General features: G+C 38.4%; 1 protein-coding gene across 1 annotated transcript in view; it reads left to right on the top strand.

Moving 5' to 3' along the window:
- mrps27 (mitochondrial ribosomal protein S27) overlaps window positions 1-14,255 on the top strand; it is a 130,110-nt gene that overhangs the window by 16,025 nt on the left and 99,830 nt on the right. The window contains exons 2-3 of the mRNA XM_069936790.1: window positions 494-574; window positions 13,780-13,850. Of these exons, the coding sequence (XP_069792891.1) occupies window positions 494-574; window positions 13,780-13,850 (152 nt within the window). The remainder of the gene's footprint in view (window positions 1-493; window positions 575-13,779; window positions 13,851-14,255) is intronic.

Below are 14,255 nucleotides of genomic sequence, written 5' to 3'. Positions count from 1 at the left end.
TCTCATCAGAACCAAGACTGCTTAATTAGAATTAATTTTATGAACCCAATTCTATCAGGATGGTGTATATTTAATTTGGACAAGTATGCATTTTGAATAATTATAATCAGTAGAGATTATAATGAAGAGTGAAGCAAGGATAGATTACTTGAACTGGCAAGGGAGGTAGTGGGAGAAATTAGTATTCTTTTTTAAAGAATACAGTTGGATTTGATGTAGGGCAGTAATTTCTGCAGCTATTTATTTCTGGTGTGACTTGCTGCAACATTCAGTGGTGTCTCCTTGATTGGTTTGCAGAAGGAGGGGAATATGTTTGAAGTTTCTCTTTAGAATTAACTATATGAATGATGTGGGAAAGGCAATAGTAGTCAGGTAGATGGAAAAAAAAGTGCTGAAGGGATGGTTTAAATTTAATTCTTTATTTGCACTATATTGTGTTTTTATTTTTTTTCTGTGGTTCATATGATGAGGTTTACTGATATTTTTCTTTTAGTTTCCAAAAGGTGCCTATTGTCTGCAGCTTATTTGGATAGTAAGAAATGGGATCAGAGAAAGAAAGATTCTCAGAATTTGGGTAAGTGAAAAATTATTTGGAATTTAAATTGTACCATTTCATAGGATCTAAAGTTTTATTTGGGGCTCTGCAAGAAATTATGCGTATTATAACACATGGGAGCAGAATTAGGCCATATAGCCTCCTAGTTTCCTCTGCTATTAGGATTGTGGCTAATGTACTTTTCTTATCATTCCCATTCTCCTGCCTTCTCCCCTGAACCTTTGACACCATTACAAATAAAGAACCTGTCAATCTCCACTTTAAATATATTCAGGGATTTGGCCTGCTCAGTCATTTGTTGCAACACATTTCATAGATTCACCATACTGAAGGAAATTCTCATTTCCACTCTAAAGGGATATTCTTTTATACTGAGGTTATGCTCTTTGGTCTGAGACCTTCCATATCCACTCTATCCATCCCTTTTAATATTTGGAAGATTTCAATGAGATTTATTCCCCCCCCACCCCCCTCCCCCCCAATCCATCCATCCATCCAGCAAATGCAGGCCTAGAACCAGCAAATGCAGGCCTAGAACCATCAAATGGTCCTCATACATTAATCCCCAGGATCATTCTTGTAAACTTCCCCGGATGCTCACCAATGCCAGCATATTCTTCTTTACATACGGGACCCAAAACACCTCACAATACTCCATATGTGGTCTGACCAATGCCTTATAAAGCCTCAACATTACATCCTTGCTTTTATATTCTAGACCTCTCAAAATGAATGGTATCATTGAATTTGCCTTCCTTACTACTGATTCAATCTGCAAGTTAACTTTTTGGGTATCCTGCACTTGGACTCCCAAGTCCCTTTGGATCTCTGCTTTCTGAATTCTCTCTGTATTTAGCAAACTGTCTACATTTTTATTCCTTTTACCAAAGTGTATGACTTCATACTTCACTGTATTTCATCCATCTCTTTGCCCATTCTCAAACCTGTCCAAATCCCTCTTGCAGACTTCTTTCTACCTGCTCCTCCAATGATCCTTGTATCATCCACAATCTTGCTATAAAGCCATCAGTTCCATCATCTAAATCATTAACATTAATGTGAAAAGCAATGGACCCAACACCCGTGGAACATCACTAGTCACTGGCAGGCAGAAAATGCCCCTTTTATTCTCACTCTTTTCCTTCTGCCAGTCAGCCAGAATTCTAAACATGCCAATACCTTTCCTGTAATTCCCTGTGCTCTTATCTATTAATCAACCTCGTCTGCAGCACCTTGTCGAAGGCCTTTTGAAAATCCAAAGATCAAGGACATTAGAGGATGCGCAAGAAACAATGAGCTTCCCACCAATGCCTGCGTCGGAAAAAGTCCATGATAATTTTCCCACAATTGCATAATGTTGAGATCTCATCAGTTGCATTCTTATTAATGGAGATTTTGTTTTCGTATCTACTTCTGTATATAATGGTCAAGTAATAGGATTCATCCATATAATACTAAGATATTGGCCCAGATATAAAACTAGAATAGAAAGATTGAAAATGGAGAACTTATTGAGCTATTCAACATGGAAAGAGTCCAAGCTGGTCCACAGATGATACAATAGCCTTGACCCTCCACTCCATCCTTGTCCACCTAGAAAATGATGCCTCATTCTCCGAGCTGTTGTTCGTTGACTTCAGCTCGGTATTGAAAATGATCATGCCTCAAAGGCTAGCGGATAAACTCTCCTTGATTGGAGACAACTCCTCCCTCTGTAACTGGATTCTGAACTTCTTGACAGAAAGACCACAGTCTGTCCAGATTGGTAGCAAAATCTCAACTGGTGCACCTCGTGTTGTTAAACTGCATCTGCACTTCCAGATTCATTTTTAACAATCATTGTCATTGATCTCCTCAAAGACCTGAATTTTTGTCTGTAAACTTCAGGAACCAATTCGTAAGCTTTAAGCATGGCTTTCTTTACTAACTCATAATTGCCAGCTTGTTCAAATGACCTCCACTTTTAGTCACAATCAAAATTAAACACTTTTCTTCCCAAAAAGACCCTCCTGGCACAGGTCAGTCCACTGAAAAGGCCCAGTCATTCACAGAGAATGCTTTACTCTGGAATTGCACAAAAATGGCTGGCTACAAGAGCTAATTTAAAAAGTTGTTTTCAGCATTCGGGATGGTTCTCCCTTTGCAAAATCACAATGTTTTTGCAAATATATCGAATTGTGGAACAGACAGTAACAAACCTTCCCTCACTTCTTCCAATGTATCGAATTATCGCTGGGCTGAAACTTGTGTGGTGCTTGTGCGAACTCTTCACTCCCTCCTGCCTATACTACCCCTTACAGTGATAATCCCATTTTACTAAAACAGGAGCTCATAATAAAACTCAAAAGCAGGGATCTAGACAGAGATGGGAAACAGAATTAAATGTTATTATTGGGGAGGAAAATTGGTCGGCATTATGTCATGATAGTATGACAAATACAATAAATGTTAGATATAGATTGTGTTACAAGTCCAGAGGACCCCAAAACCTAGCAGCAGTAGAAATTCACCAAAACAAATGGTTACTTAAACAAAAGTTATTTTTAATTTTCTTCAAACATAAAAACAGGATGAAACTTTAACTTATTACTATTAATTTAACTTAATCTAACTTAATCCTCTTATTCTAAGGACATGTGTATGTAATGTGTATATATTAATGAAAGTTCTTTGATTCACTGTCCAATGTCACTTCTCACTCAAGTTCACCAGTACCAGGCAATTCTTATACTGTGCACAGAATTCAACATTTATGAATTTCACCAGACTCTGGTGCTTAAAGTTAAATGGTTACTGCTCAGGAAAGTTCTTGTTGGTTTCAGAGAGAGATTTGTTGCTCGTTGGAAGCGCAGAAACTGATTTAGTTTTAACAGTCACTTCAGTGTCTTGCTGAAGAAACATGCTCCATTAGGGTTTTCCAGATGTTAACCTCTTCTTCCAGTCACCACAGAGTTCCTCTTGTTTCCTTTATTTCAGGTGAAACACTCTAGCCAGCCATTTCCTCTTGTAAGGACCACAAGTATTTTTCAACAGGCTGAACTCAAAACTCACAACCTGTCTTCAAAATGGGGTTCTCAACCAAGCTTGCCAGCTTGTCATGTTGCAGACTCAAAAGCCACTGCAGAACTGAATTCTCTTTCTCCAAAGAATCACGTTTTTCTCTCTCTGCTTGCAAAACCACATGACCCCCAAGGCTTCAGACCCAATCTTTGAAAGATCTTATCAGCCTCTTGAGCCCGAACTCTTCCAATTGCATCTGCTTTTGAAATTCTTTTGCAAAGCAGTTTGTTTTTGCAAAATCACTGGTGCCTGAATGTCCACCTTGAGCAAAGTTCTTGCATTTTAAATGAGATCTCTTTTGTGAAGTGACCTACTCTAAACCCTCACAATCTATCTCTTTAAAATACATATTTTTTATTATATAAAATATGATATAACCCATCACAATTGATTCAGTGTACCTTTTTACATCAATTATGTCTTACCCCACAAAAATTAAATACCATTAGATATAAGTCAAATCTGTCAGGTAAATGTTTTAGATGCAGTCAAGAGACTGGGACTTATTTACATTCTACATGGTCATGTGCAATATTGAGACTATTTTGGATAGAATTAGGAACTTTTGGAACAAGTCACGGGAGTTAAATTTCCACAAGACCCAATGTTGTTTTTATTGGGTAATATTTCAGTGATAAGACCAAAATTGAAATTCAATTTATATCAAAAAGAATGTGTGAAAATTGCATTAGCAGTTGCAAGAAAATGTATAGCAGTGACGTGAAAATCAGATTAGTATTTAGATTTGGAAAGATGACACACAAAAATACATGGTTGTATACCTCTTAATATTTTAAGGAATAAATGACACTATTTTGAAAATTTGGTGCCCTTATTTGCATATTGTAGGTCTCAATTTATAAATGGTTTTCCATAAACCTCATAAAACCTCATTTACTCCTTGAAACAAATATATAAAACTGAAAAGGCAAGAATTGAGTGGATAGTGATACCTTGGCAGCCAGATTTGCTTCTTTCTTTTTCTATTCTTTCCTTACTAATTTCTTTCTTCAATTTTTTCTTTCCTCTTTTTCTGTTTTTCATGATATTATTTGTGGGGAGGGGATTGGGGGGCTTTTTGGAGGGTATATAAACCATGTATAATGGATTTGATATGGTTATATAACTATTACATTTTGTATTTTGACATAAATACATGTATGGAAAACAAATAAAATATTAAAATAAAACTTTGTATCAAATGTCCCAGAGACAATGGAAATGGTGGCCAAGCAAATTACTTATCACATAGCGATCTGCCCAGCTTATGATCGGTTCTGTATCAAGCACAGGGGGTGCTGATGAGGGCCTGAAGCTTTTAACCCCAAGTGCAAAATAATTACTTCTGGGACTTTAATCAGTGAAAGTTTGTTCCGGTGTCATTAGACAAAGTTATCACGAGGCAACAGTTTATTTTATTCCTTGTGATTTTTCATAACTGTTAATACAGTAAAAAATAAACATTTCAATCTCAAAGAAAAACCTTGGCAAACTTCTGTGCATATGAAGTGCGCTGACCAGCTGTTTTACACTACCATTACCACTGAGCGGAAAGCCCTACAAAAGGTAGTGGATCACAGGCAAAACTCTCTCCACCATCAGGAACATCTACATGGAACACTGTGTAACAATTTGGGGAGAATTTATAAGATTTAGAGTTTCTTCTTCTTCTTTGGCTTGGCTTCGCGGACGAACATTTATGGAAGGGTAATGTCCACGTCAGCTGCAGGCTCATTTGTGGCTGACAAGTCCGATGTGGGGCAGGCAGACACGGTTGCAGCGGTTGCAGGGGAAAATTGGTGGGTTGGGGTTGGGTGTTGGGTTTTTCCTCCTTTGTCTTTTGTCAGTGAGGTGGGCTCTGCGGTCTTCTTCAAAGGAGGTTGCTGCCCGCTGAACTGTGAGGCGCCAAGATGCACGGTTTGAGGCGATATCAGCCCACTGGCGGTGGTCAATGTGGCAGGCACCAAGAGATTTCTTTAGGCAGTCCTTGTACCTCTTCTTTGGTGCACCTCTGTCACGGTGGCCAGTGGAGAGCTCGCCATATAACATGATTTTGGGAAGGCGATGGTCCTCCATTCTGGAGACATGACCTACCCAGCGCAGTTGGATCTTCAGCAGCGTGGATTCGATGCTGTCGGCCTCTGCCATCTTGAGTACTTCGATGTTAGGGATGAAGTCGCTCCAATGAATGTTGAGGATGGAGCGGAGACAATGCTGGTGGAAGCGTTCTAGGAGCCGTAGGTGATGCCGGTAGAGGACCCATGATTCGGAGCCGAACAGGAGTGTGGATATGACAACGGCTCTGTATACGCTAATCTTTGTGAGGTTTTTCAGTTGGTTGTTTTTCCAGACTCATTTGTGTAGTCTTCCAAAAGCGCTATTTGCCTTGGCGAGTCTGTTGTCTATCTTGTTGTCGATCCTTGCATCCAATGAAATGGTGCAGCCGAGATAGGTAAACTGGTTGACCGTTTTGAGTTTTGTGTGCCCGATGGAGATGTGGGGGGGGCTGGTAGTCATGGTGGGGAGCTGGCTGATGGAGGACCTCAGTTTATTTCAGGCTGACTTCCAGGCCAAACACTTTGGCAGTTTCCGCAAAACAGGACGTCAAGCGCTGAAGAGCTGGCTCTGAATGGGCCCATACATAAACACATTTTAAAACAGATCTTATTTGAAAGATTGAAGAATTCACATTGCAAGATCTCTGGAGAATGTAAGTAGGTGTTAATTGAACTAAAATGCTTGACCATTGTCTTGGAGTTGTGCTGTCTTTCAGAAAGGTCACTCCTGGATTGTTTACTTAAGCTAACAACAGATGGGAGCAGAAGAAATAACTCCTGGTGTTTTGCTCAGGAAGGTAGGGGTTTTGCAAGACATGAGTCGTATGCTCTCTTTGGAGTTTCAGTTGGAAAAGAGAGAGAGTTGAGTTAATAGCTCAGTCAGTCAGTGTGTGGGTCAATGACAAGTAACTGAAAGGTGCAATCCAGGGGAAACTGTTTGAAACTGATGAAAGCAAGTTCCAGAGCAGTAGATGGCTGGAAGTGCTGTCTGATGTTTCTCTTGAAATAGAGGAAGGAATGGAACTCTGTGGTAGCTTGAAGAAAGAGGTTACCATCTAGAAGTCCCTGATGGAGCAAGTTTCATCAGTGAGACCCTGAGGTGACTAGTGGTGGTACCTCAGTTGAGGAAATCCTGGAGCAACAAATATCTTTCTCTGCAAACTCAACAAGAACCTTCCTGAGTGGTAAACATTTACCTTTCAAGCACCAAGCCTGGTGAACTTTATACATGTTAAATTCTGTGCACAGTATGGTGATTGCCTGCAACCAGATAACTTGGAAGAAGGAGAAGTGAGATTGAACTGTGAACCAAAGAACTTTTCTTAAATTTACAAACACATTATATACACTTGCATTTAGAATTAGAAGGGGGTTAATTTGGGTTAGTTAAGTATAGAGTTAAGTTAATGTGTGATTCTATTTTCATGTTTGAAATTGATTAAAAAATATCTTTTGTTTTGAAAGCCACTTGTCTTGGTGAATGTCTATTGCTGCTGGGTTTTGGGGTCCTTTGGGCTTGTAACAGCTACCACTGGAGAGTAGCAGCAATCATCAAGGATCCACACCACCCAGGACATACTCTGATATCGCTGTTGCCATCAGGAAAGAGGTACAGGCACCACAGGACTTGTACCTCCAGGTTCAGGAATAGTTGCTACCCCTCAACCATTAGATTCTGAAGCAAGAGACTCAATGATATTCATTTAAGGGAGACTCTAACTTTGCTCATTATATATTACTAAATATTTATTTTTCTGTTATTGCACAGTTTGTGTATATTTCTTTCTTCTTGAATACAGTTTACAGTTACTTATAATTAGAAATTCTGCCTGTCCTACAGGAAAAAGAATCTCATGGTTATATGCGATGTCATGACAATAAATGTGAACTTTAAATTTGAATTCTGAACTATTTCCGATTTCTGCTTCATGACTGTCAAAATTAACACATGCTCATCTAGCCTGAAGCAAAAGCATCTGCTTTTTCACTTCACTAATGGAAAGCAGAGAAAAAAATATTTTTATTGAAAATATTTGATTTGACAGCAGGTGATTTTATCTTTTAAAATTCTGATAGCATTAAGTTTTCATAACCACATTATTTATTATAGTAATATAATCTTGACAATTATTAAAATATTATCCATTAATTATTTTTTGCAAATTATTGAGCATCAATATTATGGGAAAAAAAATGAAAAGATTGCATAAGGCATTTGCATTCCTGTTATCCCAACTTTATTCTTTTATGAATGTGGTATAGGATAATCTTTTTTTATTAAATAGTGATTTATTCTAATTACATTCTAGGCTGTATTATAACTTAACAAGCATTGCTGATTCGAGCCAAAATATTGAAGAGACCATTTGAATATGCGCAAGTCAAATTGCAAAAAAGTAGTCAAATGTATTTGATGCAACTATCTTCCAGTTTTAACCCATTTTATAGGCTTGAGGGTATTTTCTGTTCAAACTACACTTGTACTGCTTAAGTTAACTTTAGAACTATTTAAGAAGCCAAAGTGAGAAATCACTCAAAACTCAGGTTCTAGAATAAAGAAAAAAAATCATTGACTGAAGAATATTCATTTAAAATATTTGCATCAAACATTTTTTATCTGTAAAATATATGGCATCCTAACCTGATTTGCTATGTTCTACTTGTACTTTTGCAACATTTTATAATTATGACATTCCTCATCAAAGCTTAAAATGATGGAAAAGTGTATCGTCATTTGTTCCTTGGAATAAAATTTTACAGGTAACCTATAGCTGTTTAACAACAGAATGGAAAGAGAAGCTCCTTTAAAAGTGTTTGCACCGAGTTTCTCTTGTTCTTTGGTGCTTAAGGTATATTTGAACACCACCCCCCACCCCAACACCACCAAAGTTCAGGCAGACTGTTGTATTTCTGCTCTTCCTATACAGCCATTTCTTGCTCTTGCTATGAGCTTTTTTATTACTTGACCTCGTCCCTGACCCTTATGTCTGCATATTACTGCATTATATAAAACCTTTCATTTATGTCAAGACCTTGAACATGTTTAAATTAAGTCTATGCCTGTTTCTTCTCCTAACCCTTGTTTGAAATCTTCAACAATGTTTCTCATCATGCCAGAGAACTGAAATGATCCACATCAAAATAACCATAGCCTGCATTCCATTCAGCGTTCAATGTTTGAGCACACCATCCTCCAACATTTTTCCTCTTTTTCCAATTGTGGTGAACTGCCCTCATCAGATATAATCAACAGTTTCACTATAGTAATGGTTTATTTTTCTGCACCAGTGATATGAATCATTAAAAGATCCCTTACATACTATTTCTCATTAGCCTCTTTTAAACTATAGCACCTGTGTAGCCCAACTGGGACCCAGTGCGATTACTGGGGCAAAGGTGCTGGAAGCACCTTTTAAATTGCAGGGGGATCTACCCATTAAGTCACCAACCCAGCGATTTAAGGGGGATCTCATTCCCATAATGACTAGTGACGTATTCACCAGAAGTACTGCCAGATGTTTGGATGCTGGGTGCCTGGTGACGCACACACGCAAGCGCTGACGTCACCAGAATAAGTGGGTTGGCCATTTTCAAATCGCCTGTGGACGCGACCTAGGTAAGTTTAACTGGGTTCCCGGACTACCTTTGAGATAGGTTGACCTGGTCAGACTCTTTCTAACTGCCGTGTAACTGGAGCTCTAACTGGCAAATTGCCCAGTTAACCCCATTTTACACAGCAGTTTGAAAGGGCCTCTTAACAATCAACAAACAGGACATTTTCAAGTACAGGTACACTATCCTTCTTCCAGAAATCTAAAATCGAGAAAGCTCCAAAATCCGGCAAGTGGGGAGAGGGACGGCAGCGCGAGTCAGGTGGACAGGAGACCAGCAGCACGAGTCGGGCAGGCGAGAGACCGGCAGCGTGAGTCAGGCAGGCGAGAGACCGGCAGCGCGAGTCGGGCAGGCGAGAGACCGGCAGCGCGAGTCGGGCAGGCGAGAGACCGGCAGCGCAAGTCAGGCGGGCGAGAGGGAGAGACCAGCAGCGCGAGTCGGGCAGGCGGGTGAGGGGGAGAGATCGGCAGCGCAAGTTGGGCGGGGGGGGGGGGGCGGAAGACCGGCAGTGCGAGTCGGGTGGGCAGGTGGGGGTGGGGGGAGAGACAGCAGCGTGACTGGAAGGGGTGGGAGTGGATACCGCAGCACAATTCGGGTGGGCTTAAATCTGGCTTTCTGAAATCCCGAAAATTCCAAAATTCGGAACACACTGTTCCCCAAGGTTCCGGATAAAGGATCGTGTACCTTTAGTGTATCATCTTTCTTGATCCTAGCATTTTCTCTAATTTGTCTTAATGCTCAACCAACATTCAAGATTTGATTTTCTCTAGTAGGAGAAAGATCAAATTTGCTGTCTTTAGTGTCTGTTTTGGATCCTTGTTCATATATTGACTCCCTGGGTATCAGATTTAAGATTCCTTTATTGTCATGTGCTTATTGACAAAATTCAACTTTTGCCTGCCGTAAAGGCACACAGAGAAGGCACACAGAGAGGAGTCACTAGCATTGCCTGGCACCCCCAACAGTAAAAGATATGGTTGAACCTCTGAATTTTTGTTGCCCTGTTCCTTTAGTGGAGGGTTTCCCAAACTTTTTCTTTCTACTCACGTATCCCCTTCATATGCCAAGGTGCTCTGTCATTAGTAAGGGATTACGTAAAGTGGTATGGGAGTGGAAAGAAAAAGGTTGAAAACCCTGTTTTAATTGTACCTAATTGACTCGTTATGTGCAGGTTTCATAACTTCAAAGGAAATGAGCCAATGACAATTTTTCTCAAGCAAAATATTTCAGTAACAATTGGGTCTAGAGGTTTCTCAATCTTTTTTTCCCCCACTCCCATACCACCTTAAGTTATCCCTTACTAATCACAGAGCACCTATGGAATAGGAATTATTTAAAGTGGTATTTGAGTGGAAATACAAAGTTTGGAAAACCCTGACTTAGAGGTAAATGTCATTTCTATTTATTGACTGATCATTAGTAGTATTTAAGGTAAAGGTAAACAGCTGCTACCTCTCCAACCATCAGACATTTCAACAACAAATTCAATTTGGAATTTATTTAAGAACTTTTATTTTTCCATTTAATTGATTTTTTCTGTATTGCTCAGTTTGTTTACATGTGTATATATTTTTAAAAATTTTTATTTTTCACACTATGAACCATATTGACCAAAATACACATAAACATTTCCCTCTTGAACATACACAGTGTCATTTTCTCCCCTTTTTCCCTCCTCCCTCCTTCCCACCCCCCTCCCCACCCACTAAACGTTCAACATATACGATACATTAAACCCATTAAATAATGTCATCACATAATGAAGATAAACAAGAAAATTGTGTCATCTACTTTTACACACTGGGTCAGTTCATTTTGTCTTCTTCTCACTTTGTCATTTTAGGTGGTGGAGGTCCGCGGTAGGCCCTCTCTGTTGTGTTCCATGTACGTTTCCCAAATTTGTTTGAATACTGTGATGTTATTTCTTAAATTATATGTTATTTTTTCCAATGGAATACATTTATTCATTTCTATGTACCATTGCTGTATTCTCAGGCTATCTTCTGATTTCCAGGTTGACATTATACATTTTTTTGCTACAGCTAAGGCTATCATAATAAATCCTTTTTGTGCTTCATCCAAATCAAGTCCAAGTTCTTTACTTCTTATATGACTAGGAAGAAAGATCTCTGGATTTTTTTATATGTTGCTTTGGGTGATTTTTAAAATTACCTGATTTAGATCTTCCCAAAACTTTTTCACTTTCTCACATGCCCAAATTGCATGTACTGTTGTTCCTGTTTCCTTCTTATAGCGAAAACATCTATCTGATACTGTTGGGTCCCATTTATTTAACTTTTGGGGCATGGTGTATAGCCTGTGTAACCAATTACATTGTATCATGCGTAACCTCGTGTTTATTGTATTTCTCATAGTTCCAGAGCATAGCTTTTCCCATGTTTCATTCTTTATCTTTATGTTTAGATCTTGTTCCCACTTTTGTTTGGGTTTACAGCTTACTTCATCGTTCTCTTTCTCTTGCAGTTTTATGTAAATGTTTACATGTGTATATTGAGTCAATTTTTTTTTGCAATAAGTGGTAATTATTGCAAATAAGTGGTAATTCTGCCTTGGAGGAAAAAGAAGCTCAGGGTTGTATCTGATGTTATGTATGTATTCTGACAATAAATCTGAAGTCCTTGTCTCAGTCCAAATTTGCTGACTTCATAGCATAAGACATTATCCCCAGTGTCAAGAATCTACAAATAGGATACAGATTCTCAATATTTCCCCAGTCAGACACTTTGATCAAGTGCTTCCTTGTCTCTCCCCTTTCCCCATCTCCATTTCTCCTTTCCTTTAGCTATCTCTCTCTTTCCCTTTCCCTCTGTTTCCTTTCCTCCAGCTTTTCCTTCTCAGAGTCACCCCCTTCCCTCCCTGATCAATTCTCTCCTCCCTTATCCATGTCCAATTATCACCTTTTGTCTGTTGGCATGTGCCTTCTTCCCTTCTCCTTGAGCCTTTTTACTCAGGTACTTGTCTGATTTTTGTTCATAGCTTGAGGAGGAGCTCAGGCCAGAAATGTTGGTTATATCTTTACCTCCCGATAGACTCTGGGAGACCTGGTAAGTTTCTCCAGTATTTTTGTGTTTTCACTACAATGACAGTGCCTGCATAGCGTTTCACTTCATAATATTACTGCTCACTTTCACAATATGTCAGGTAATTTATATTAAAGTAATACTATTAAGCAGTATTTTGAAAGTTTATTGGAAATTTAGGAATTGGAAGCCAGTAGCACTTGCATCAACAGTGTTGAATGGGTTTGAAGCATATCAGCTCCCGTCTGAGCAGTGACATGGATATGTTCCAGTTCGTCTATCATAGCAACAGATCTGTGGCAGATACCACCTCACTGGCTCTATACAAAGCCCTGGAACACTTGGATATTAAAGATGCATTTATCAGGACGCTCTTTATCGAATACAGTTCAACATTTAACACCGTCATCCCCTCAAAACTGATCACTACCCCATAAATTTGAAATACAGAATAAAAATCACTGACAGAATGTATATAAAAGTAAACAAGTAAATCTATATTTTTTTTCTTTAACTCTTGCTTCTTGATACATGTGCAAATAATACAGTGAGAAGGTTTACTTGGAAAACATCCCTCTTCCCCACCACCCCCCCCCCCCCCACCACCCTCCCAAACTGAGGTGGTAAAGAGGGAATCAATCGCCTGTATTTAGTTGAACTTTGAAGTAGTTAAATAAGACTGTAGGTGGCAGTGTAGGTTTCTTCACATCTTTTTTTAATACATCTCAATTTTGATTATTTAAAAATAGGTATGGTGTGGGTCACTGCCAGGTGCCAAATTGTGCTGCAACTCTGATCTGTACTGCTGCTCCCTTTTGTTCCCAAAATATTCTAGCCCTATGTGGATTGAAATACTTTTAAAAGTAATCTTCGTAATTTATATGTACCCATGTATATTTTAACTTTGAAACAAATAAAATAATTTGTTTGAATAGGTTGATTCACAGAATGAACTGTATTGAAAATTGTTCATTATCTTTTAATTGTTGTAAAATATGAATACCCTGTATAAGGTAAAATGGATCATGTTCTAAATGATGTATTATAATCTTAATGCAATATTGACTGACTGAGTACTTTGGGCGATGAGCTTTATCAATGGCTAACTAATTGGAAGCAAATATTTTTTGTAAATAGGACTGAGCAAAATAAAGTCAAGGATTCCTTCCATTTAGGTTTTTAGAATTTCTCAAAGATCAGTGAAATTGCCTGTTAAATAATTTAAGTGTTTATATATTATAAATTGCTAGACTTTTGAAGAGCTTACAGTGGATTTAATAAATATGTAACAAGTGAATTTATATAAAAACTGTGTTCCTGCTGGAAAATAATTTCCAGATCTAAAAACTAATGCATTTTAATTTCAAGGAAATAGGTGGATCTTCTATTTTGATGTGGCTCAGAATATCTAATGAAAAAAACACATGATTAAACCTTGTTTCTTTTTAATTAGCGGAATTAGCTGCACAAATGGACATGACATACGAAAAGAAACTTCCTGTCAGCTCTTTAACTATATCACGGGTAAGTCTATAAAAGCACCATGCATTATAAACAATCATGTGTAATAGCTTTGATATAAAGAGGGCTTGCCTAGTTTTATTCCACAACCAATCTCCATGATTATTATTACTAAAGATTATTGTTACTGTATAAATATATACAGTAGTTGGAAAAGTGTAATCTGTACTCTTAATATTTGTAGAGCTCTGCTATTAATTTAAACTTTAGTATTAAATGCTTCCTGTATGAAATATTTGCAATAGAATGAGCATATTTGTAATATTAGTGGGAAAAAATGGAGGGCTAGAACACTGAAATTATCCAGTAATTTGGCCACATGTAATTATGAATTTTACTTGAATATGGCATGGTTTCCAGGTCACTCTATACACAGTGAGCTAGATGATGCTGACCAAGCTCATATGG

Source organism: Narcine bancroftii, chromosome 1, assembly GCF_036971445.1.
Source record: "Narcine bancroftii isolate sNarBan1 chromosome 1, sNarBan1.hap1, whole genome shotgun sequence".
NCBI classification, from domain to species: Eukaryota; Metazoa; Chordata; class Chondrichthyes; order Torpediniformes; family Narcinidae; genus Narcine; species Narcine bancroftii.
Note: the sequence above shows the minus strand (reverse complement) of the source record. Positions and strands in the feature narration are given on the sequence as shown.